Source organism: Rhinolophus ferrumequinum, chromosome 22 (assembly GCF_004115265.2).
Source record: "Rhinolophus ferrumequinum isolate MPI-CBG mRhiFer1 chromosome 22, mRhiFer1_v1.p, whole genome shotgun sequence".
Taxonomy (NCBI): Eukaryota; Metazoa; Chordata; class Mammalia; order Chiroptera; family Rhinolophidae; genus Rhinolophus; species Rhinolophus ferrumequinum.
This window is the reverse complement of record NC_046305.1, coordinates 41,096,242-41,114,592: the sequence shown is the minus strand read 5'-3', so window position 1 is coordinate 41,114,592 and position 18,351 is coordinate 41,096,242. Positions and strand designations below refer to the sequence as shown.

Here is an 18,351-nt window from a genome sequence, read left to right as displayed (position 1 = left end):
ACTTTCAGAACGCCTTGGGAATTTACACTACTTTTCTAATTCGGCCATTAAGTGCAACCATACCACATAAATTGTTAATTTTTCTCTAATGTCAGGAAATTCTAAGATTCTAAACTAGTAAGTTCTGGAACTTAGAGCCCATTTTTTTTTCTTTCCCCCATTACTTGTTTATAATTCCATTAAATCTAAGTTAGAATATCAACCATTGGCTCTAGTGTCTTTTAACATGAAGTTCTTTAGCCTCAAGATTCCTTAAGTTAAAAAAGGCTTCACATTAATTAAATTCTATCAATTCCATAGACATAGATTTCTGTATAATAAGGTTACCTGAATGATAAATACTTATGATATGACATTTTAAAAAATGCATACTACTAGGCATGACATAAATATTAACAAGAAAAATAATACACTACTTAAAATGATGAATCTCTAATAGCAGAGACCAAGACCTAACTTAGATCAAAGGCATTTTTATTTTGCAGTGTAATTATGTAAGTTATAACATAAAACTAAATTATATGTGTGTCTGGACTCCTCTATGATTCTTTGTGTAGCTGATTTCTATTTGAACATATGACAGGGTAAGAGAAATGACTTTCTCCCTTAATATTTGCCAAACAAACGGCAGTTTCTTCAGTGCCCTCCAAGGGTCTTATTTTTTATTACATAATCAAATCCTCAGTTGAAACTGATTTAAAAAAGAATTCTTCCTGTTATCATCACCGAATTTGAGCGATAGCCCTCTCCACGAACACACCCCAGAATGTCAGAAAAAATGACTGTCTTGAAACTGGCTTGGAATGATTTCTTTTTTCTATCACCTTAACATGAATTAGGATACATGTGATCTTATGTTTTTAGATTCTTTCTAACCTAACCAGGATAGAAAGTCAGTAGTATTGAAATAGTATTATAAGAAATAAATACGATTAATAGTATTTTAAACGATGAAGCAATGACTTTTACAAAGCTACTTACAGTCAGTGAAGTATATATATGCTGCTTTATATTTGTTCTCCGATTTACTCCCAAAGTCACGTAAAAAACAATCTACAGACTTAAAAAAGTTTAGATGTTAATATACATTTTATCAAATATTAATTTAAATATGCCAGCTTTTGAAATAACTAAGATTATTTTACTTTGATGATGAAATAAAATCTGTCTCAAAGTTTATAAACTTGTTTTTTAAGAAGCTATGTAGGCCAGCCAGTGATAGCTAGAAACATAGTAAATAGTAAGGTAATATGAACAGAGTGCCGTTTTGGCAATGAGGAAATGTAGAAATGACAAAGAAACTGGGAAGCTGCAGCAGCAGAGAAGACAAGACAACAGATCAAGGACCTGACAAGTCACTGAACATACTGGAAGTATCATGCACACAGATATTGAAACCACCAAGACTGTGACTGGAGAAGTGTTGAATAGAGTGACAGTGAGCTGGGAGGTGAAACTGTCAGGGGATTACAACGAAACACCCAGAGGATGGTAGATGACTGCAAGAGGAGGAACAACAGGTAATACAGTCTGGTAGTGTATGACTCAATGCTGCCAGTTTTAAAGACACAATGATCTAGAAGCAAAAAATGAGGACAAAGAATTTAATTCTCTCTCCTTCGTCTGTTCCTTTTTCTCCGTCTCGAACTCCTAGAACTATATTTCTGTTAGATCTCATGGATTTATCCTCAAGTCTCTTTTCCCCCCATGATTTCCAGGACTTTTTTTTTTTTGCTTTGAGGTACTCCGTTTTGTTATTCTAGGCTATCAATTCAAATCTCAACAGGGATTATCCTCTTCTTTAGTTAACTGAGAAATAACACTTTTGAGCTTCAGAAAGTTTTTTATGCTGTACTAGACTCTCTTTATGTGTACTATTTTTCTGTTCAGGTTGTCATCCTTTTCTCCAAGCAGCTATGTTTTGCTAGATGTGTGTTTTCTTTATTCTTACTGAACTTGCTCTCCAAGCAGCCTGACCCACTTAGAAGTGTGGCTGCTTTTCTTTGTCGGCTCACTTGAGGCTTAGGTTTAGTTGTTGGGATTATCCTAAGTAGAGGCAGTTACACAAGAGGAGGAAGGCAAAGTGGTTGTTCCTTTGGAGGGCTATATGTAATAAAAGCAAACAAACTCCCAGGGCTTTCCTGACACACCCAATTGAACTTTCCCCTGGGATTCACAGATCTCTTGGAGCCAAACTCATCCTGAAATCTGTAATTTTAGGGTTCTTGCCTCGGAATTATCTGACCTGGTCTCCAGGAGCTAGCCCAGCCCTAGGAAGGAAGTCTCACACCAGGATTCTCTCCCAGTGCCCAAGGAGCCCAAGGCCTAACTTATACCCCGAGGCATATAGGACTCAATAGGTAATTGTTAAGGAAAGGAAGAGAAACTGTATTTGGTTGTGGCAGAAAAAGGCATCACATTCAGGTGCCATTTTCTCTGAATCCTTTGCTCCTTTATTGAATATACAATTTTGTAGCCTGCTTTTGTCACTTATCATTAAAAAGGAACTTTTACCTAGACCATTAAAATTTCCTAGAAACCCCATTTTCAATAGCCACATGGTCTTTCATACCATTATTTGTTAATGTTAGGAATTTAGCATATTTTAGCAGTATTTATTTATTGCTAGGGATTTAATTCAACCATTTATTTGATTATTTCTTTACAATAAACTTGAAGATATAGACCGTTTTAAAGTTCTTGATAAAGAATGGCAAATTATTTTTCAAAAAGACACTATCAATCTATACTCCCACTAGCAGTATAGTTTCTGCTCCATTACCCATTGATAGCTAGAATATGAGAATGATAGATAAGATAGATATAGCTATATATAGCTATACCTATGCATACACATACCGTGTTTTCCCCGAAAATAAGACCTAATTGGACCATCAGCTCTAATGCATCTTTTGGAGCAAAAATTAATATAAGACCTGGTATTATATTATATTACATTACATTATATTATATTAGACCCAGTCTTATATAATACAATATAAGACCGGGTCTTATATTAATTTTTGCTCCAATAGACGCATTAGAGCTGATTGTCCAGCTAGGTCTTATTTTCAGGGAAACACGGTATATACTTTTTATAAAAATCCTTCTGCCAATTTAGTAGGTAAAAAATGGTGTTTTTAGCTCACATTTTTTCCAATCATGAATTTTATCTTATGAAATGATATGAATAAGATACAAAAAACCCACCAGCAGCCAACATGTAGAGACTAACTAGTGAATATCTCGGTTCTTTCTTACTGTCTGCCAAAGTTAGAAAAAATGAAACTGGAATTGCCAAATTAACATTCCAGGTGAGAATGAGCCAAAGAATGTACTGGAAAATGCATTTTCAAATATTGTACAGAATAAAGGAATTTTATACTTTATTTGGCTCTAAACGTGATTGGCTTTAAGTATGAGTTACATCATGGTTAGATTATAAACAAAAAAAATTCATTTGATATAAAATACATATATACATGTATGCATATATACATATATACATGTGTACACACATACACATATGTATGTTATAGGGAAGTCACTGAGCTAAATAAAGGATTAACCCAAGACTATTTAAGTACATTTCCATTGTTTCAAAAAATATGGTTGAATAGGAACTGCATGAGTAACAAATTATTCAAACTTTAACATTTTATAAAATTAAACACACTATTTTTCTTAAGTGTGCAAATCAAACAATCTTCTAACACAGAAAACTTTCCTAAGCAAACTAGTGTATGGCACTATTTTTCTAATAAAGGTTATTTTATTGCTTTTAGTTTTCTGTGAGAAAATTGTATCAATAGCGAAAATGTTGAAGAACGTACTTTTTAAAGATTCAAAATACTCACCTTTGACGTTGGAGAGATAAAATAAAGAGCTTTCATTTGTCTGACAGGTTCTCGATTCTTATAAATATTCTCCACAACTACAAAAAAAAGTCATTTTATATAACCAAATATTTATACACTTAAAATAATTTTTAAATAAACTACTGTACTTATTTATAATAATAGGAAAACACATTTACATATCTTGGGTTTAACATTTTCTTTGCCTTCATTTGATAAATAAAAAAAAAACTAAAAATGTGTCTTCCCTAAGGCAAAACTTTGGGCTAAGTGCTTATCATGAAAAAAAGATAAAGCAGTTATTTCATAGTTAGGTCTACCAGCACAAGCAATCGACATGCAATGAATTAAACCAAAAAAATGCATTAAAAATTAAAATATGTATTTCTTTTTAAAAATATCCTACTATAATAGCAAATACAGAACAGATACAAGGCTAAGCACTTTACAGGAATTATCTGATAAACCTCATAATGACCCCAGAGCCATCTTTTAAAACTCATTTTGGTAAAGGGCATCGATAGAATTAAAGACATTAATCTGACGAGTAAGGGAAGACACTGTTGGATTTTTCTTTTAAATATGACGATACATTTTCTCATTCCTAAATTTGTATTACTACAGTATAGGTTTATCATAATTTCTATTAGATAGAATATCAAATAAGATTTCCAAGGAAATATTTTATGTTTATCTCCATTCCCAACAATTGTAATTTTACCTTTAAACAACTAAGGTTAAGTCTGTGTTAACTTTCTTTTATTGCTGAATACTCAAAAAATGAAGTGTCTTACAGTCATCTTATGTTACATATATTATGTTTGGTAAATAATGTTAAAGTGTTGTGAAAATACTGTGATAATGATTTAGAACATAGACATTGAAAATATTCTGAAATGTCTGGTAAGCAATAGCAGAAAGTGCCAACTCAATTCACTGAAAAGTGGACATCTATTAAATGATGTAAAAAAGAAAGGTTTTCATGATTATTCCTATAATAATGACAAAGAAATCATTTAATTCCCAGTCTATTTTTTAAAGGTTTTTACCTGATTTTACTCTATTGAAGTAGCATCATATGTGCATTTTTTTTTTTAAGATTTTATTGGGGAAGGGGAAAAGGACTTTATTGGGGAACAGTGTGTACTTCCAGGCCTTTTTTCCAAATCAAGTTGTTGTCCTTTCAGTCTTAGTTGTGGAGCGTGCAGCTCAGCTCCAGGTCCAGTTGCCGTTTCTAGTTGCAGGGGGCACAGCCCACCATGCCTTGTGGGACTCGAGGAGTTAAACCAGCAACCTTGTGGTTGAGAGCCCACTGGCCCATGTGAGAATCGAACCAGCAGCCTTCGGAGTTAGGAGCATGGAGCTCTAACCGCCTGAACCACCTGGCCGGCCCCATATGTGCATTTTTTCTCATCTACTGTTTAAAAGTCCAAGACACTACTGAATATTTTCACAAATGACCTGAACGACAATAGAAAGTCTGATCACCCAACCTGCCCATGCCAAGTCTAATAAAGGGATTCTCAGGAGAACTCATGTGGAACTCAAGAGGACTGTGACAAGTGCAAGTTAGTAGATATGATTATGATTAAACCACAGCAAACCTAGGTGACTCTGGAAGATATTGAGAACAATCCACAGCAATGTATTCCATAATATACAGTCCTATGATATATCTCTCAAAAAAGCTTTCTGTGGTCAAATAAGTTTAGAAAACTGAATACTATACCTATACCCAGGGGATCCACATATATGCTGACATATAAAAAAACTCTGAAAAGTCCTAAAGAAACGTGTTTAGCTTTATTTAATTCTGTTGCCCAAGCTTAGTTGGCCACAGAATCCTTTCCTTGAAAAATATCTGTGCACACGGAACACACGAGAAACAATGGTCTACCAAAATTCAGTAAATCTTACAGTGCAAATGGTTCTGTAGTTTCATAGTACTTTCACACATGCTATCAAATGGCTGTTACTCTAGCTGCACATCAGAATAACCTCTGGGAACTTAAAAAATTTAAGTGCCTTAACTAGTATTACACTTATCCAATAGAAAAACCAAAGCTTTAATCCTCCAATTGCTAGTTTAGAGCTTTTTCCACTGAAGGTCATAAACACCACAAACTGAATATGTAAATAACAATAAAAAATTATTTTACATGTAAATATCAAAAAGTAAATATTACTTAAAAAATTTTTTTAGATACCGTTTCCCTGAAAGTAAGACCTAGCTGGACAATCAGCTCTAATGCGTCTTTTGGAGCAAAACTTAATGTAAGACCTGGTATTATATTATATTACATTATATTATGTTATATTATACCCGGTCTTATATTATAGTAAAATAAGACCAGGTCTCATATAATTTTTGCTCCAAAAGACACATTAGAGCTGATGGTCTGGCTGGGTCTTATATTTAGGGAAACACGGGAATCCTCTCATTGTCCACATTGCTCAGGCTTTCTTGAAAATACTGGGTATACTTTTGAACCTCACAAGTTAGGAGTGATAGAAGGTACATATACTACATTAGGATCCAAAATACAAAAGAATTATATTTGACTGAGTACCAGTTTCCTCATTACGAATGGGATATTTAGTATCTGTCTTTCAAGGGTTGTTATGAAAATCAAATTTAAATAAATGAGTTAAAGAACGAGGAGTTAAGGATGATAACATGATTATGAATGTTACGAGATATTGGCATTTTCCCCAAAAAGGAGATGAAAATCTCATTAACACAATCTTGCCTAGTAGAAGATAACTTGTAGCAGCATGATTTTTTCATAATTCCATACTAAAGCTGATTTAAACTTATAATTCACTGCCTCATGTCTAAGTAACAAAGAGACATTTACAAAGTCAATATTATACACTTGTAAATATGTATAAAAGTTGACTTTATGACATAAACCTTCCTATCCATTTAAAAGCAATACATGTAAATCATGAATATTAATTAAAGCGCTAACATAAACCTTGTGCATCAACACACAAAATCGTAACAAGTATATAAAATATTTGGAGAACAAACTCAACAAGGCAGCTGAATTAATCTTGGTTAGGGGAATTTAATTATATGTCTCAGCTGAGGAAAAAAAAAAAGAAAACCTGAGTTACAGAGGTTATTCTGAAGACTCACAAAGAAAAGAAGAATGTCTAGTATAATTATTATGGCTAGAGTTAGAAAACAAAAACCAAAAAACATAACCCCCTCAGAAACACAATTACTAACTAAAATTTATTAATACTTCAAACTTTCCCAATCACAGTAAATGTTTTTATGATGAATATTGGTAATAACACTTACCAGTTATACCCTCTGCTAGAAGATCTGTCATTTTGCAACACGATGCCAAAAGCTTAGTGGTAAATTCATCTAAAAGCATTATCTTAAAATAAATATAAATTAAGAAATAGTATAAGCATTTGACTGCTAAGAATTCACAAAAGACAATTTAATCCATTAAACCTACCAAACTTATAAACCTTTTATAACATAAAATTAAAATATCAGGACAGTAGGCAAAATCATCTCAATTCTTCTTTTAACTTGCATGACCTAGAGATTTATTTTTTCAATATACGTGTATAATTACTATACATAAGTGAGCAAATAGAACTATTTCCATTCTGAAGCAGAGAACTATTCATTGTAAATGTATGTTATGTTTAACATCAAATTTTCTTAAAATTATAAAGTGTCACTTGTAGAATAATAAGTGTTCCAGGCACTGTTTTAAACATTTTACATGAATTAATTAATTTAATATTTACAACTACCCCCATTTTATAGACAGGGAAACAGAGACACAGAGAGGTCACATAATTTACCCAAGAAACCACAGCTATTACGTGGAGAGGCTAGGATTTGAACATAAGCAGTATGATTCCACATTCTATGCTGTTACAGAAGTAAAAGGTGTGTTCAAAAAATACAGTGAATGTCTAAACTAAAAAAAATTATTACAGTAAAAGACACACTGCCATTAATTCCCTCAAAATACTCCCCCTCGCTTCAAACACACTTATTCCCATGATTTTTGCCACTTTCGGAAGCAGTTCTGGAAGTCCTCTTTCATGAGTGTCTTTAGTTGTGCTATTGTGGCTTCCTCGATGTCCTGAATCAATTCAAAACATTTTCCTTTCATGGTCATTTTCACATTAGGGAAGAATCTTTGGGGATCTGGCAGGGTGCCTGATCCAGTGAATAAGGTAGATGAGTACACACTGTAATGTTTTTACTTGACAGAAATTGCCATACCAGAAGCTATGTGTGACACGGAGCGTTGTCATGATGAAGGATGAAGTAAAGACACTCAAGAAAGAGGACTTCCAGAACTGCTTCAGAAAGTTGCAATGATGGGATAAGTATGTCTGAAGCGAGGGGGAGTATTTTGAGGGGGATTAATGGCAATGTGTCTTTTACTGTAATAAATGTTTTTGAATTTAAACATTCACTGTTTTTTTAATCATACTTCGTATAATAAGGATAATATATTAAAGTCCTCAATATAATGGCAAAATATGCAAACTTTACCTTCCATTCATCTTCTTTCTTGCAGTCATCAAACACTGTTGATTTTATCTCTGAAAAAAAAAAGATTTAGGAATTTTAATCAGTAGTTAGAAATATAGTAATAGGGTAACTACTCAAAAGACCCAAGATGGCTGGAGAAATATCCAATTTGAAATTCTGCTAAACTACTTGTAAAATTCTATGTAAAAATCTAGTTCTCTTTATTATCTAACCTACATGGTACATTTAAACTGTAATATAATTTTAAACTTTTGAGAATAAGAGTATAATAAAAAAGGCTACTATAATTAAGTACATAAACATATCTGGAAATGTTTCTGAAAGTATTATCTGATTTGTTTCTCCCTATTCTACTTAAATCCAAAGTGAAGATGATGAAAACAAAAACCCATAGGAAAATCCCTAACTAGCCGATAGCCAAATTATATCTGACAATCAAAACTGGCTAAGTACTTTTCTTCCTGATTTACTACATTATAATTGTCAACAATATATATTACAGCACTAGGATGCAGATATACAAGTCATTCTTGATTTGTAATAATAATTATTAATATGTTCCTTGCAATGCTTTTCAGAACTAATCTAAATTTAAATTAGTTCACTGATTTGCAAAAGTTTTTTTTCTTCTGTATTAAATAAAAAAATACACATAGGCAAATCACACAAATAGCTATTCTCCTTTGTAATAACTTTCCCCGCTTACTAGGTTTTATTAATTTTCAGTTAATTTTGAAAACTGTAGTACTGTGCATATGTAATAAATAAATAGAATTAAAATGCAACTTATAGTAACTGTCTTTAATTCTTGGTAATGAGATGTTTATATAATTCATTTAAAATTTTCTATTTCTTAATTTATAACTGCTTTGAGTTAATGCTTTTGGAAATTTACTATCAAGTTTTTTGGCATCATACTAAAGAATGACATGTTTAAGCAGAGGGTATACTTAATAAGGGTTACTAACACTCATCGTTAAGAATTATGACTGGGGAGCCGGCCTGGTGGCTCAGGTGGTTGTAATTCCGCGCTCCTAACGCCAAGGTCACCGGTTTGATTCCCACATGAGCTAGTGAGCTGCGCCCTCCACAGCTAAGATTGAGAACAATAGCTCTCCCTGGAGCTGGGCTGCCGTGAGTAGCTGAAGGTTGGCATGAGCAGCCGGAGGTTGGCGTGAGCTGCCATGGGCTGCTGTGTGCTGCCATGAGCGGCCGGTGGCAAACCTAAGTGGCTGGCAGCCGGCAAGAGCTGCCGTGAGCTGTTGTGAGTGGCCGACCAATGACCGGCGACCGAATGCCCCAGCCAGGGGAGCACAAGGCTCATAATACCAGCATGGGCCAGGGAGCTGTGTCCTACACAACTAGACTGAGAAACATCGGCTTGAACCGGAGTGGGGGAGGGGGAGAGGTGGGAGAAAGGGAAAAAAAAGAATTATGACTGGGAAGGTTTGAAATTGTTAATAAATATCAGTTAAGGTGCTTATATATGTTTGCTAGGAAGATTATAATGTTATACAAGAATTACGGCAAAAGCCTGAAGTATTTAACCAAAACTTAAGCCTAAAGCACTGGTACTGGCAGGAAAAGATGACGCATTTTCTCAGGCAGAGCTCAGACACTGAAATATGATGCTACCTTCCTTTCTAAGTTTTCTTTATTCCTGTATACCTCAAACAAGCCAAAAATCAAAAACATTTTGCTTGCTTTTACTGGATTTGTGTCCTTCTCTTAAGAAATGAATGCTCATGGAATTTATGATGGAGTAGACCGAAGAGTTCCCTATGCAGAGCCCATCTCCTTAGTCTTTAAAACCCTAGAAACTGCACTGTGCTGTACAGGAGAAACTAATCACATGTGGCTATTGAGCACTTGAAATGTGGCCAGCCTGACTGGGATGTCCTGCAAGTACAAAATACACACCAGATGACAATGACTTCGTACAAAAAAAGGAATGTAAAATATTTTTTCTATTGATTACATGTTCAAATGATAATTTTGAACATATTAGGTTAAACAAAATACATTATTAAAACTAATTTCACCTGTTTCTTTTTACTTTTTAAAAAGTTTACATTACATATGTGGCTTGCCTTATATTTCTACTGGACAGTACTGCCTTAGAATATGAGGATATCTTGATAGTCAGCGTAAGCATCTTAAAAATAAATGATAAAGAAGTAACCTGTTTTGTGGACAGAGATTAGGAGCATCCATGAAAAGTGATATGGTCACAGGTATGTTTGGCGAGGAGTCAAAGAAAACTACATCAACTAATATTACAGAGCGAAAAAGTATTTCCTCTAAATACTAATGAAAATATTTGACCTTATATTCATTCCTCTACCATCCTAAATATGGATATATCCCAAGACTCAATTCTCTTGGTTTTGCTCTCCTTGCTCTACACTCTTCCTCAGAGACCACATTCATCATCAAAGTTTCATCTATGGCATCAGTCCTTCAATTTCTTTTCCCCAACTTTATTGAGATATAATTGAATTGTGTCACTTTACAGTTCACAGTGTGTAGATATGACACACACATATAATGACCACTGTAGTGTTAGTTGACACCTCCATCACCTCACATAATTACCATTTGGGGCGGGGGGGGTGGTGACAGCATTGCTGATCTACTCTCTTCGCAACTTTCAAGTATTTAATACATAATACAGTACTATTATCTACAATCACAATGCTGTGCATTAGATCCCCAGAACTTACTCACCTTCTGACTGGAAGTTCAACCAACTTCTCCCCATTTCCCTAACCCCCAACAGTCTTTCAATTTTCCACAAATCTTACAGCCCAACACTCCTTGGACTTCATTCAATTACAAAACACAAGTTTAAGCAGCTACATGCCTTAAACTGAGATTACAGTTCCCTAAAACCTGCTCTAGACTTCTCCATTTATGAGCTTTACTGTCATTTTCTTAGTCACAGTCGGGCTATTTCCTCTTTCCCCCACATCCAGTCATTAGGCAGCATTGGTTGTTCTTGCTGGTGACTCTCACCAGCACTGCCTTGATTCTCATTGTCTCTCACTGAACTACTACTGCAAGACACAGTCTCCTATCTCAATTTCCTCTTTCCGCCTTTCTAATCCATTTTTCACACTGCTGTCAGTTATCTTCCTGAAATACAACCCTTTGTTTATATCAACACCCACCTCAGAATTCCCTCAAATGCTCACTCCTGCCTACAGAATAAAACCTAGACCCTACTATCCAATATTCTCCACCAACTGGCCTCTATCTAATCTGTAAACTGATCTTCCACCAATCCAAATGTCACCCAAATAATGACCTGTTAATACTAACTACCTCATTGTTTCTCCTAAAGGCAAAAGGAAAAGGAAGTGTACCTAAAACTGTAATGCCAAAGACTAGGTGAAAACACTGAAGGGAAAATGAGAGCAGAAATGCAAGGTCCAGCACGGTATCAGCAATGCTGACAGGAGACCTGCACAACTATCTTAAATCACAGAGAAACAATTAACAAACCTGGTAATAAAATGCAAGAGAAACTAATTTGTCTGGAAAACAGGGGAAAAAAAGCCTTGAGACAGAAAAAAACTGTATAATGTCATTAAACAATGAAAACCTAATATTAAATATTTATGGCCTAAATAAAACATAAAATTATGGCATAAGAGAAAACTACCAGGAATGAAAGCAGAAATAAAGAAAACATAACAAAATGAAGACCCAAAAAATGAAATCATGGAGAATTCAAGCTAGAAAAACTTAAAGAAAATTCATTGTTTAGGTTAGGAAAGTGAAGTATGAGTGGACTGCAAACCAAGTCTTCCAACTCTTAGTCAAATGAGGAAAAATAATAAACCTGGTTTTTATAAGTAATATATAATGAAAATGTGTTTGAAAATCAAATAGCCAAAAGTGGGAAAAAAAAAAAGCAGACTTGAAGGTCATAAAGAAATTTACATTCTCAGAAAACTAAAACATTCCTGATTATGAGTCAAACAGATTCTGCCTATCTGGGGTCCAAGTTGTTTACTGAACAGGTAAGAATCTTTATGAAGATTCTTTAAGCTTTCAAGGTACGTACACTGTTTAAAAATTGAGTATAGCTCAGGTAACATTTTGAAATCACCATATCCTCACTATAATAAAGAATGTTTGATTATGTTAATTACAAAGCATGTGACAGGCATTGATTACAAAAAAAAGTGAAAGCAGAACATGAAAACTGAGGACTATTATAGGACTAATCACTTATATACAAAGGCAAATATTAAAGAAGTGTTTTCTAGGTAGAAATTTAGTAAACCCTGTATTTATTCTTAAAGAAAATACTTTACAATAAAAGGTCTAGAGGGTTTCTCTCTTAAACTTAAGGGTCTGAAGGTAAAAAGACACCATTATAAAATTATTTGATGGCAGTGTAAGTCAGAATAGTTACTCTGGGGGAAAGGGTGGGATTCGGACTGTGAATAGTTATGGAGTGCTTGGAAACGTTCTCAATCTTGATCTAGGTGGTAGTTACACGGACAAAAATTCATCAAGCTGTATGTACATTTAGCATTACTACAGTTTACACTACCATTATTTAATGAAATCTTAAGAGTCATTTCCCTTCAAAACAAGAAAATGACTTCCTTTCAGCATTGTTTTAATAAGAGTCCCCAAAACGCTTGTGTCTGCTTTTTGCCAAGGAGGGAAAAAACTTTCATCATTAATGGTTCCCCACTGCCTAGAGAACGTCCCCACTGCCTAGAGAACATAGCTCCAACCTACCCCTTTTAGTCTTTGTCTCCCTATTTGTTGTACTCAAACAAAAGGAATTGTACCCCCTCCCATAAATAATCACGCAGTTTCTCACCTTTGGGCCTTGGCTCAGATTTCTGTACACAGATTTCTGCAAAATCCTAGCACCTTTCAATGTCACCTCTTTGGAGTCTTCCCTGATTCACTCCCAGAGAGAAAATAATTCCTTTTTCTTCTCTCCTCCCATAAAACTTTTTCATAACACAGTACTTGGTACTTGTGTAGTTCTTCTCCCACTGACTGTGAATTCTAGGTTAAAAAATATGCACCTAGAATAGTCTGCAGCACAAGGTACAAGTACATAATTGATAAATATTGATTTTAAATGAATCCATGACTGTGCAAATATTCAAACATTAAAAGAAAATTTTGCTCAACAAAATAAACTTAAACAAGTGACCAGAATGAAAAAAGACATAAAAGAAAAATAACTGATTAAAACAAAAACAAAATGTATTTTATACATGCATATATTTGCATAGAAAACTGGAAGAATTGATCAAAAAAACCTAAGAGTAGTTGCTGTGGAGAGGGAGGCTGGGGGTCTGGGTTGAGAGCAAGATTAATTTTATTTTACAATCTTTTATGCTATCAAAAATTTTTTCCACACCAAGGTACTTAATAATGATTAAAAATGTTAACTACAAAGATTATGAAGGAGCATGGAAAATATGTCAATGTTAGGTATTTTTAAAAAAAGAAGTCATGGAATGACAAAGTAAAAATTATCTGGAGTTATGTAAGGGATAGAAGGAAAATGTGAAAAAGGGTAAAAGATTATGATTTAATATTGAAAGAATTGACTCAAATAAATATATTATGATTACTTTTATTTGCAATTTTTCTAGGTTCATTTCCCTTAACTTCCTCTAAATATATGCTATGAATTACAGACGATAGACAAGAAAGAAAATAGACTAAGAGGAAAAAAGCATGTTGGGTTAAACTTGCTTTGTGGTTGATTTAAGTACTGTTGTTTTGTTGTATTTATTTTTTAAATAAGTGTCATCAAATTTTTATCTAAAACATTTTATCAATGATATTTTTTGCTACTACATCCCTGTAGTAAAAAGTGGCCAATGAGCAATACCAAGCACTAGAAACTTTCACTGATTTTAAGTATGGGTATTAATTTTGTAAATAAATGTAGCCTTTGCACTCAAAATATTAAATTTGTTTTAAAAAGAGTTTTAAGGTAGTGCCTAGAAGCTGACTCTCACGTTTTAAGTTTCAGCTCAAATGCACCCAGAGAAGCCCCTCTCTATATATACATATTTCATAAACTGAAATTATGTTTATTCTTTGTTTTCATATTTGCTATTATTCCACACTGAATGCAAGATTCCAAAGGCTGGAAACTGCCTTCTATTGCTGTATTCTGATAGGAAATTCAATAATGTTTATTGAATAAATGGGGAACTTTAGGTAGCAAAACATGGGGGAAAATTATAAAACTGATCTGTTCACTTTTAACAAGATTGATATCCACTGCATTCTGCTAGGGCCTGAATTTAAAGCTCCAGAAGACACAATAGTGGACCTACGTTCCAGAAGCTTACCCAGAGACTCACCTTAGGCAGTAGTGAGAAGTGCCATTTGAGAAGGATAAACTAAATGCTACAGAAATATAAGAGGCTGGGTTAAAATGAGAGGCCACTATGGAGGTAGTAGCCCCATTTGAGCAGAGACGTGAAAGCTGGCTAACATTTGAATAAATGAAGAATAGGGGTAAGGAGAGCATTTTAGAGGGAGGAATTGGCATCCAAATGGGAGACAGAAGATTTCCAGAACAGTATAGACTAGCTGAACATTAAGATTCGAGGGACTAGGAGTTAACAAGGTAGGTTGGGGCCAGCATATAAGTCTTCAAAAGCAGACTGTTTGAAATGATCTTTAGGCAACTGGGGGGGGGGGGTCTCTGCAAGTCTTCAAGCAGATCAGCCCGATCATAGCACAGTACTGTTACAGAAAAATTATTCTAGCAGTTATTGGCCAGGTGGACTGGAGGAAAAACAATGGCTTGGAGGCTCAGTTATTAGGAAGGTACTGCAAGAGACTGGGCTTAAAATAAAGTTCTGAGTTAAGGTTTAAACATTATAGAGTCCCAAAGAAGTCACACATTAACTCTGCAGCCAAAAGACCTGCGTCTGAATACTAAGTCCATATTTAATAGCTGTATCAGGTTTTTTTAAAATAGCTTAAGATATAATTTGCGTACCATATACAGCTGACCCTTGAAAAACGTGGGGGGGTTAGGGTCGTCACTCCACTCAGTCAAAAATCTACATTAACTTTTGACTCTCCCAAAACTAAACTACTACAGTTGTCCCCTCAGTACCCGTGGGGGATTGGTTCCAGTATGACCCCACCCCACATAGGGATACCAAAAGCCAGAGTTCAGTTTCCGTATATAAAATGGGGTAGATAAATGGATACAGTCAGCTTTTTGTATCCACAGACTCTCAACCCCAGATCAAAAACAGTACAGGTATTGGGGTGGCTGGTTAGCTCAGTTGGTTAGAGTGTGGTGCTAATAACACCAAGGTTGCCGGTTCAATCCCTGTATGGGGCACTGTGAGCTGTGTCCTCCTTTAAAAAAAGTATAGGTATTTATTGAAAAAAATCCATGTATAAGTAGATCCAGGCAGTTCAAACTCATGTTGTTCAAGGGTCAACTGTAATTGACCCAATTGTGTAAAATTAAATGGCTTCCAGTATATTCAGAGTTGTACATCTATCAACATAATCAACTTTAGAACATTGTCATTACTCCAAAAGGAAACTATTCCCCTTAGCCAACATCCCCAAATCTCCCCATCTCACCCCGCCCTTGACACATAGGTAATCACTAATTTATTTTTGTCTCCATAGATTTGTCCATTCTGGACATTTAATATAAATGAAGTCACATAATACGTGGGTCTTTCTGACTGGCTTCTTTCATTTGGCATAATTTCTTCAAGATTCATCAATATTATAGCATGTATCAGTATACCATTCCTTTTTGTGGCCTAATAATACTCCATTGTGTGGACACACCACATGTTATTTTTTCATGGTCATTAGGTTGTTTTGACTTTTTGATATTTTGAATAATGCAGCTATAATAGTTGTATCAGTTTTAACATCTGTGAAATAGAGATAATTTTCATTAAGTTTTAATATATGTAAAGAGTGCCTGGCACAGAGTAAATGTTCAAAAAATATAAGTTCCCTTCTCTCTACTTTGTGGGGAAATTGAAGGTTATTTAGTTTTCTACCCTATACCATCTTCAACCTAGCAAAACCTTTTCCCAATTAAATGTATGATTTTCCTACCTCTCAGGAGATTGCTTCATCATTTCTTTCACTGTCATCTTTTGCTAACAGATCTCAGAGGCTCCTCCCACTCTCTCCCTCTCCACTTTACTCACTAAATGTTGAATGAATATCATCTTGTCTTTTGGTTATGTTTCTATTTACACAAAGATTCAAAGAACTATTTTTTAACCCTTATATCTCTTTCCTTCAGTTCAGCCTCCTGTCTTCTTTATCTTACTGGATATCCTGGTGCTACCTCAAGTTAACAGCACAAGACGGAAATTTTGTTATCACTAAACTCTCCCTCTGTTCCCTAGTTTCCATGCTATCAAGACTGACATTACTATTATTAACCTTTTTTTCTGATAAATGCTGATGCCATGTGTATATATTTATATATATGTATACGTATATACATATATACGTATACATATATATACACATGGCATCAGCATGTGTATTATATATGTATGCCGTGTGTGTATATGTATATACGTATACATATATATATATATATCTTGGAAATTATAAATACAATTCGTTACCCATTTTCATATAAATGTATTTAAATGCCATTGTGATTTTAAAACATTACCATGTCTTAGAAGTCACCCATGTAAATCTTGAAAAACAAAATGCCAACCTTGTAATTATTCAATTTTTAAAAAGATGTTTTTGCAACTTTTTCTTTTCCCTTCTATTTATACACTTGTTTTTTGTACCTGGTATGTTAAGCAATATGCCAGTTACTGATTTGGAGTTTTAATTTTACACAAGGAGCTCTGTAACTCGCAGAATTTTAACTCAAGTCATTTCTGTTCTTTGCTCAACAAACTGGAGTCAGAAATACTAATTAGATGTTACTCCCTTTTCCACTACTAGACCATAATTACTTTGAAGCGAGCAATGCCAAACAATGATGGTTCTTCCTGTTTGGTGATTTCATTCCTTCTCTAACCTGGCAGATCTAGGTTTGGAGAGACTTTTATCAAAGTCAGATGAAATAGCAGAATGGCAAAACATCAGTAACCAATAAGTAAGAGTCCTAACAGCGGGGAGTGGCCCGGAGAGTGTAAAGGGAGAGGGAAGGATGCAGGTTGGTCCCGAGATTTAATCATTCCAGTGGTCCCCTCTCAAGAACTCTTTAGAAAGTAGGCTCCTCCAGGAATAGAGGAAGAGGATGTTTTTAACAGCGAGGTTTTTTGCTTTTGTTTTTTTTAAGGACAGACATTGAAAAGTATGGTTGTAAAATCTTCCTTGGTACTAACACAAATAAGCAGAATAAGCAGTCTTCGGAAACTCAAGTGTGGGGAGAAGGGGAGGGGCGGGATAAAGAAACAGTGCTCAGATTGTCTCGAGTGGAGACATCACCGACTGGTGCGGCCGCGTTGGAGCGTGGGGAGCACGACCGGGGATAGGCGCAGGGGCCGCGGAAACGCCGGTAGGGGGTGCCGCTCACCCAGGGCGGGGGTTCGGGCCAGAGCGGGCCCAGGCGAAGGAGCAGACGTGAACGACAAGGCCGAGTCCTCCCGACCCCGCCCATCCCTGGCACTGGCAAGAAATAGGGCTGGGAAAGGAAGGAAGAAGTCCTAACTGGGACGCGGGTCCCAAAGCAACAAGTGCCCGCGGCGTCTCCCCAAGAGACTGCTGGTCTGGGGCAGGAAAGCAAGGCCCGGCGCGGCGGCCTCCAGGCCTTCTCTCTCTCAGCCCCTGCCCCACCGCACTCACTCTGCCACACGACGCTCTTCAGCCCCCTTTCCGTCACCGGCGGCGCCATCTTCCCAACACTGCGGAGGAGCAGCCGCCGCCTCCCCTTCGCAACCTATTTTAGCCGTGGGAGTGCTGCTCCGGATAGCCCCGCCCACG

At 35.5% G+C, this 18,351-nt stretch overlaps 1 protein-coding gene across 2 annotated transcripts in view; it reads right to left on the bottom strand.

Moving 5' to 3' along the window:
• The window catches only part of STXBP3 (syntaxin binding protein 3), a 48,500-nt gene extending 30,149 nt beyond the window's left edge, over positions 1-18,351 (bottom strand). The window contains exons 1-5 of one of the 2 annotated variants that reach the window (XM_033093997.1): positions 18,214-18,351; positions 8,398-8,447; positions 7,168-7,249; positions 3,858-3,934; positions 982-1,060 (exon numbers count right to left, since the gene is read on the bottom strand). In XM_033093997.1, coding sequence (XP_032949888.1) covers positions 982-1,060; positions 3,858-3,934; positions 7,168-7,249; positions 8,398-8,447; positions 18,214-18,262 — 337 coding nt within the window. In that variant the 5' untranslated portion in view covers positions 18,263-18,351. Of the gene's footprint in view, positions 1-981; positions 1,061-3,857; positions 3,935-7,167; positions 7,250-8,397; positions 8,448-13,240; positions 13,393-18,213 lie in introns of those variants that run through there. The other variant, XM_033093999.1, reaches the window with a different exon arrangement.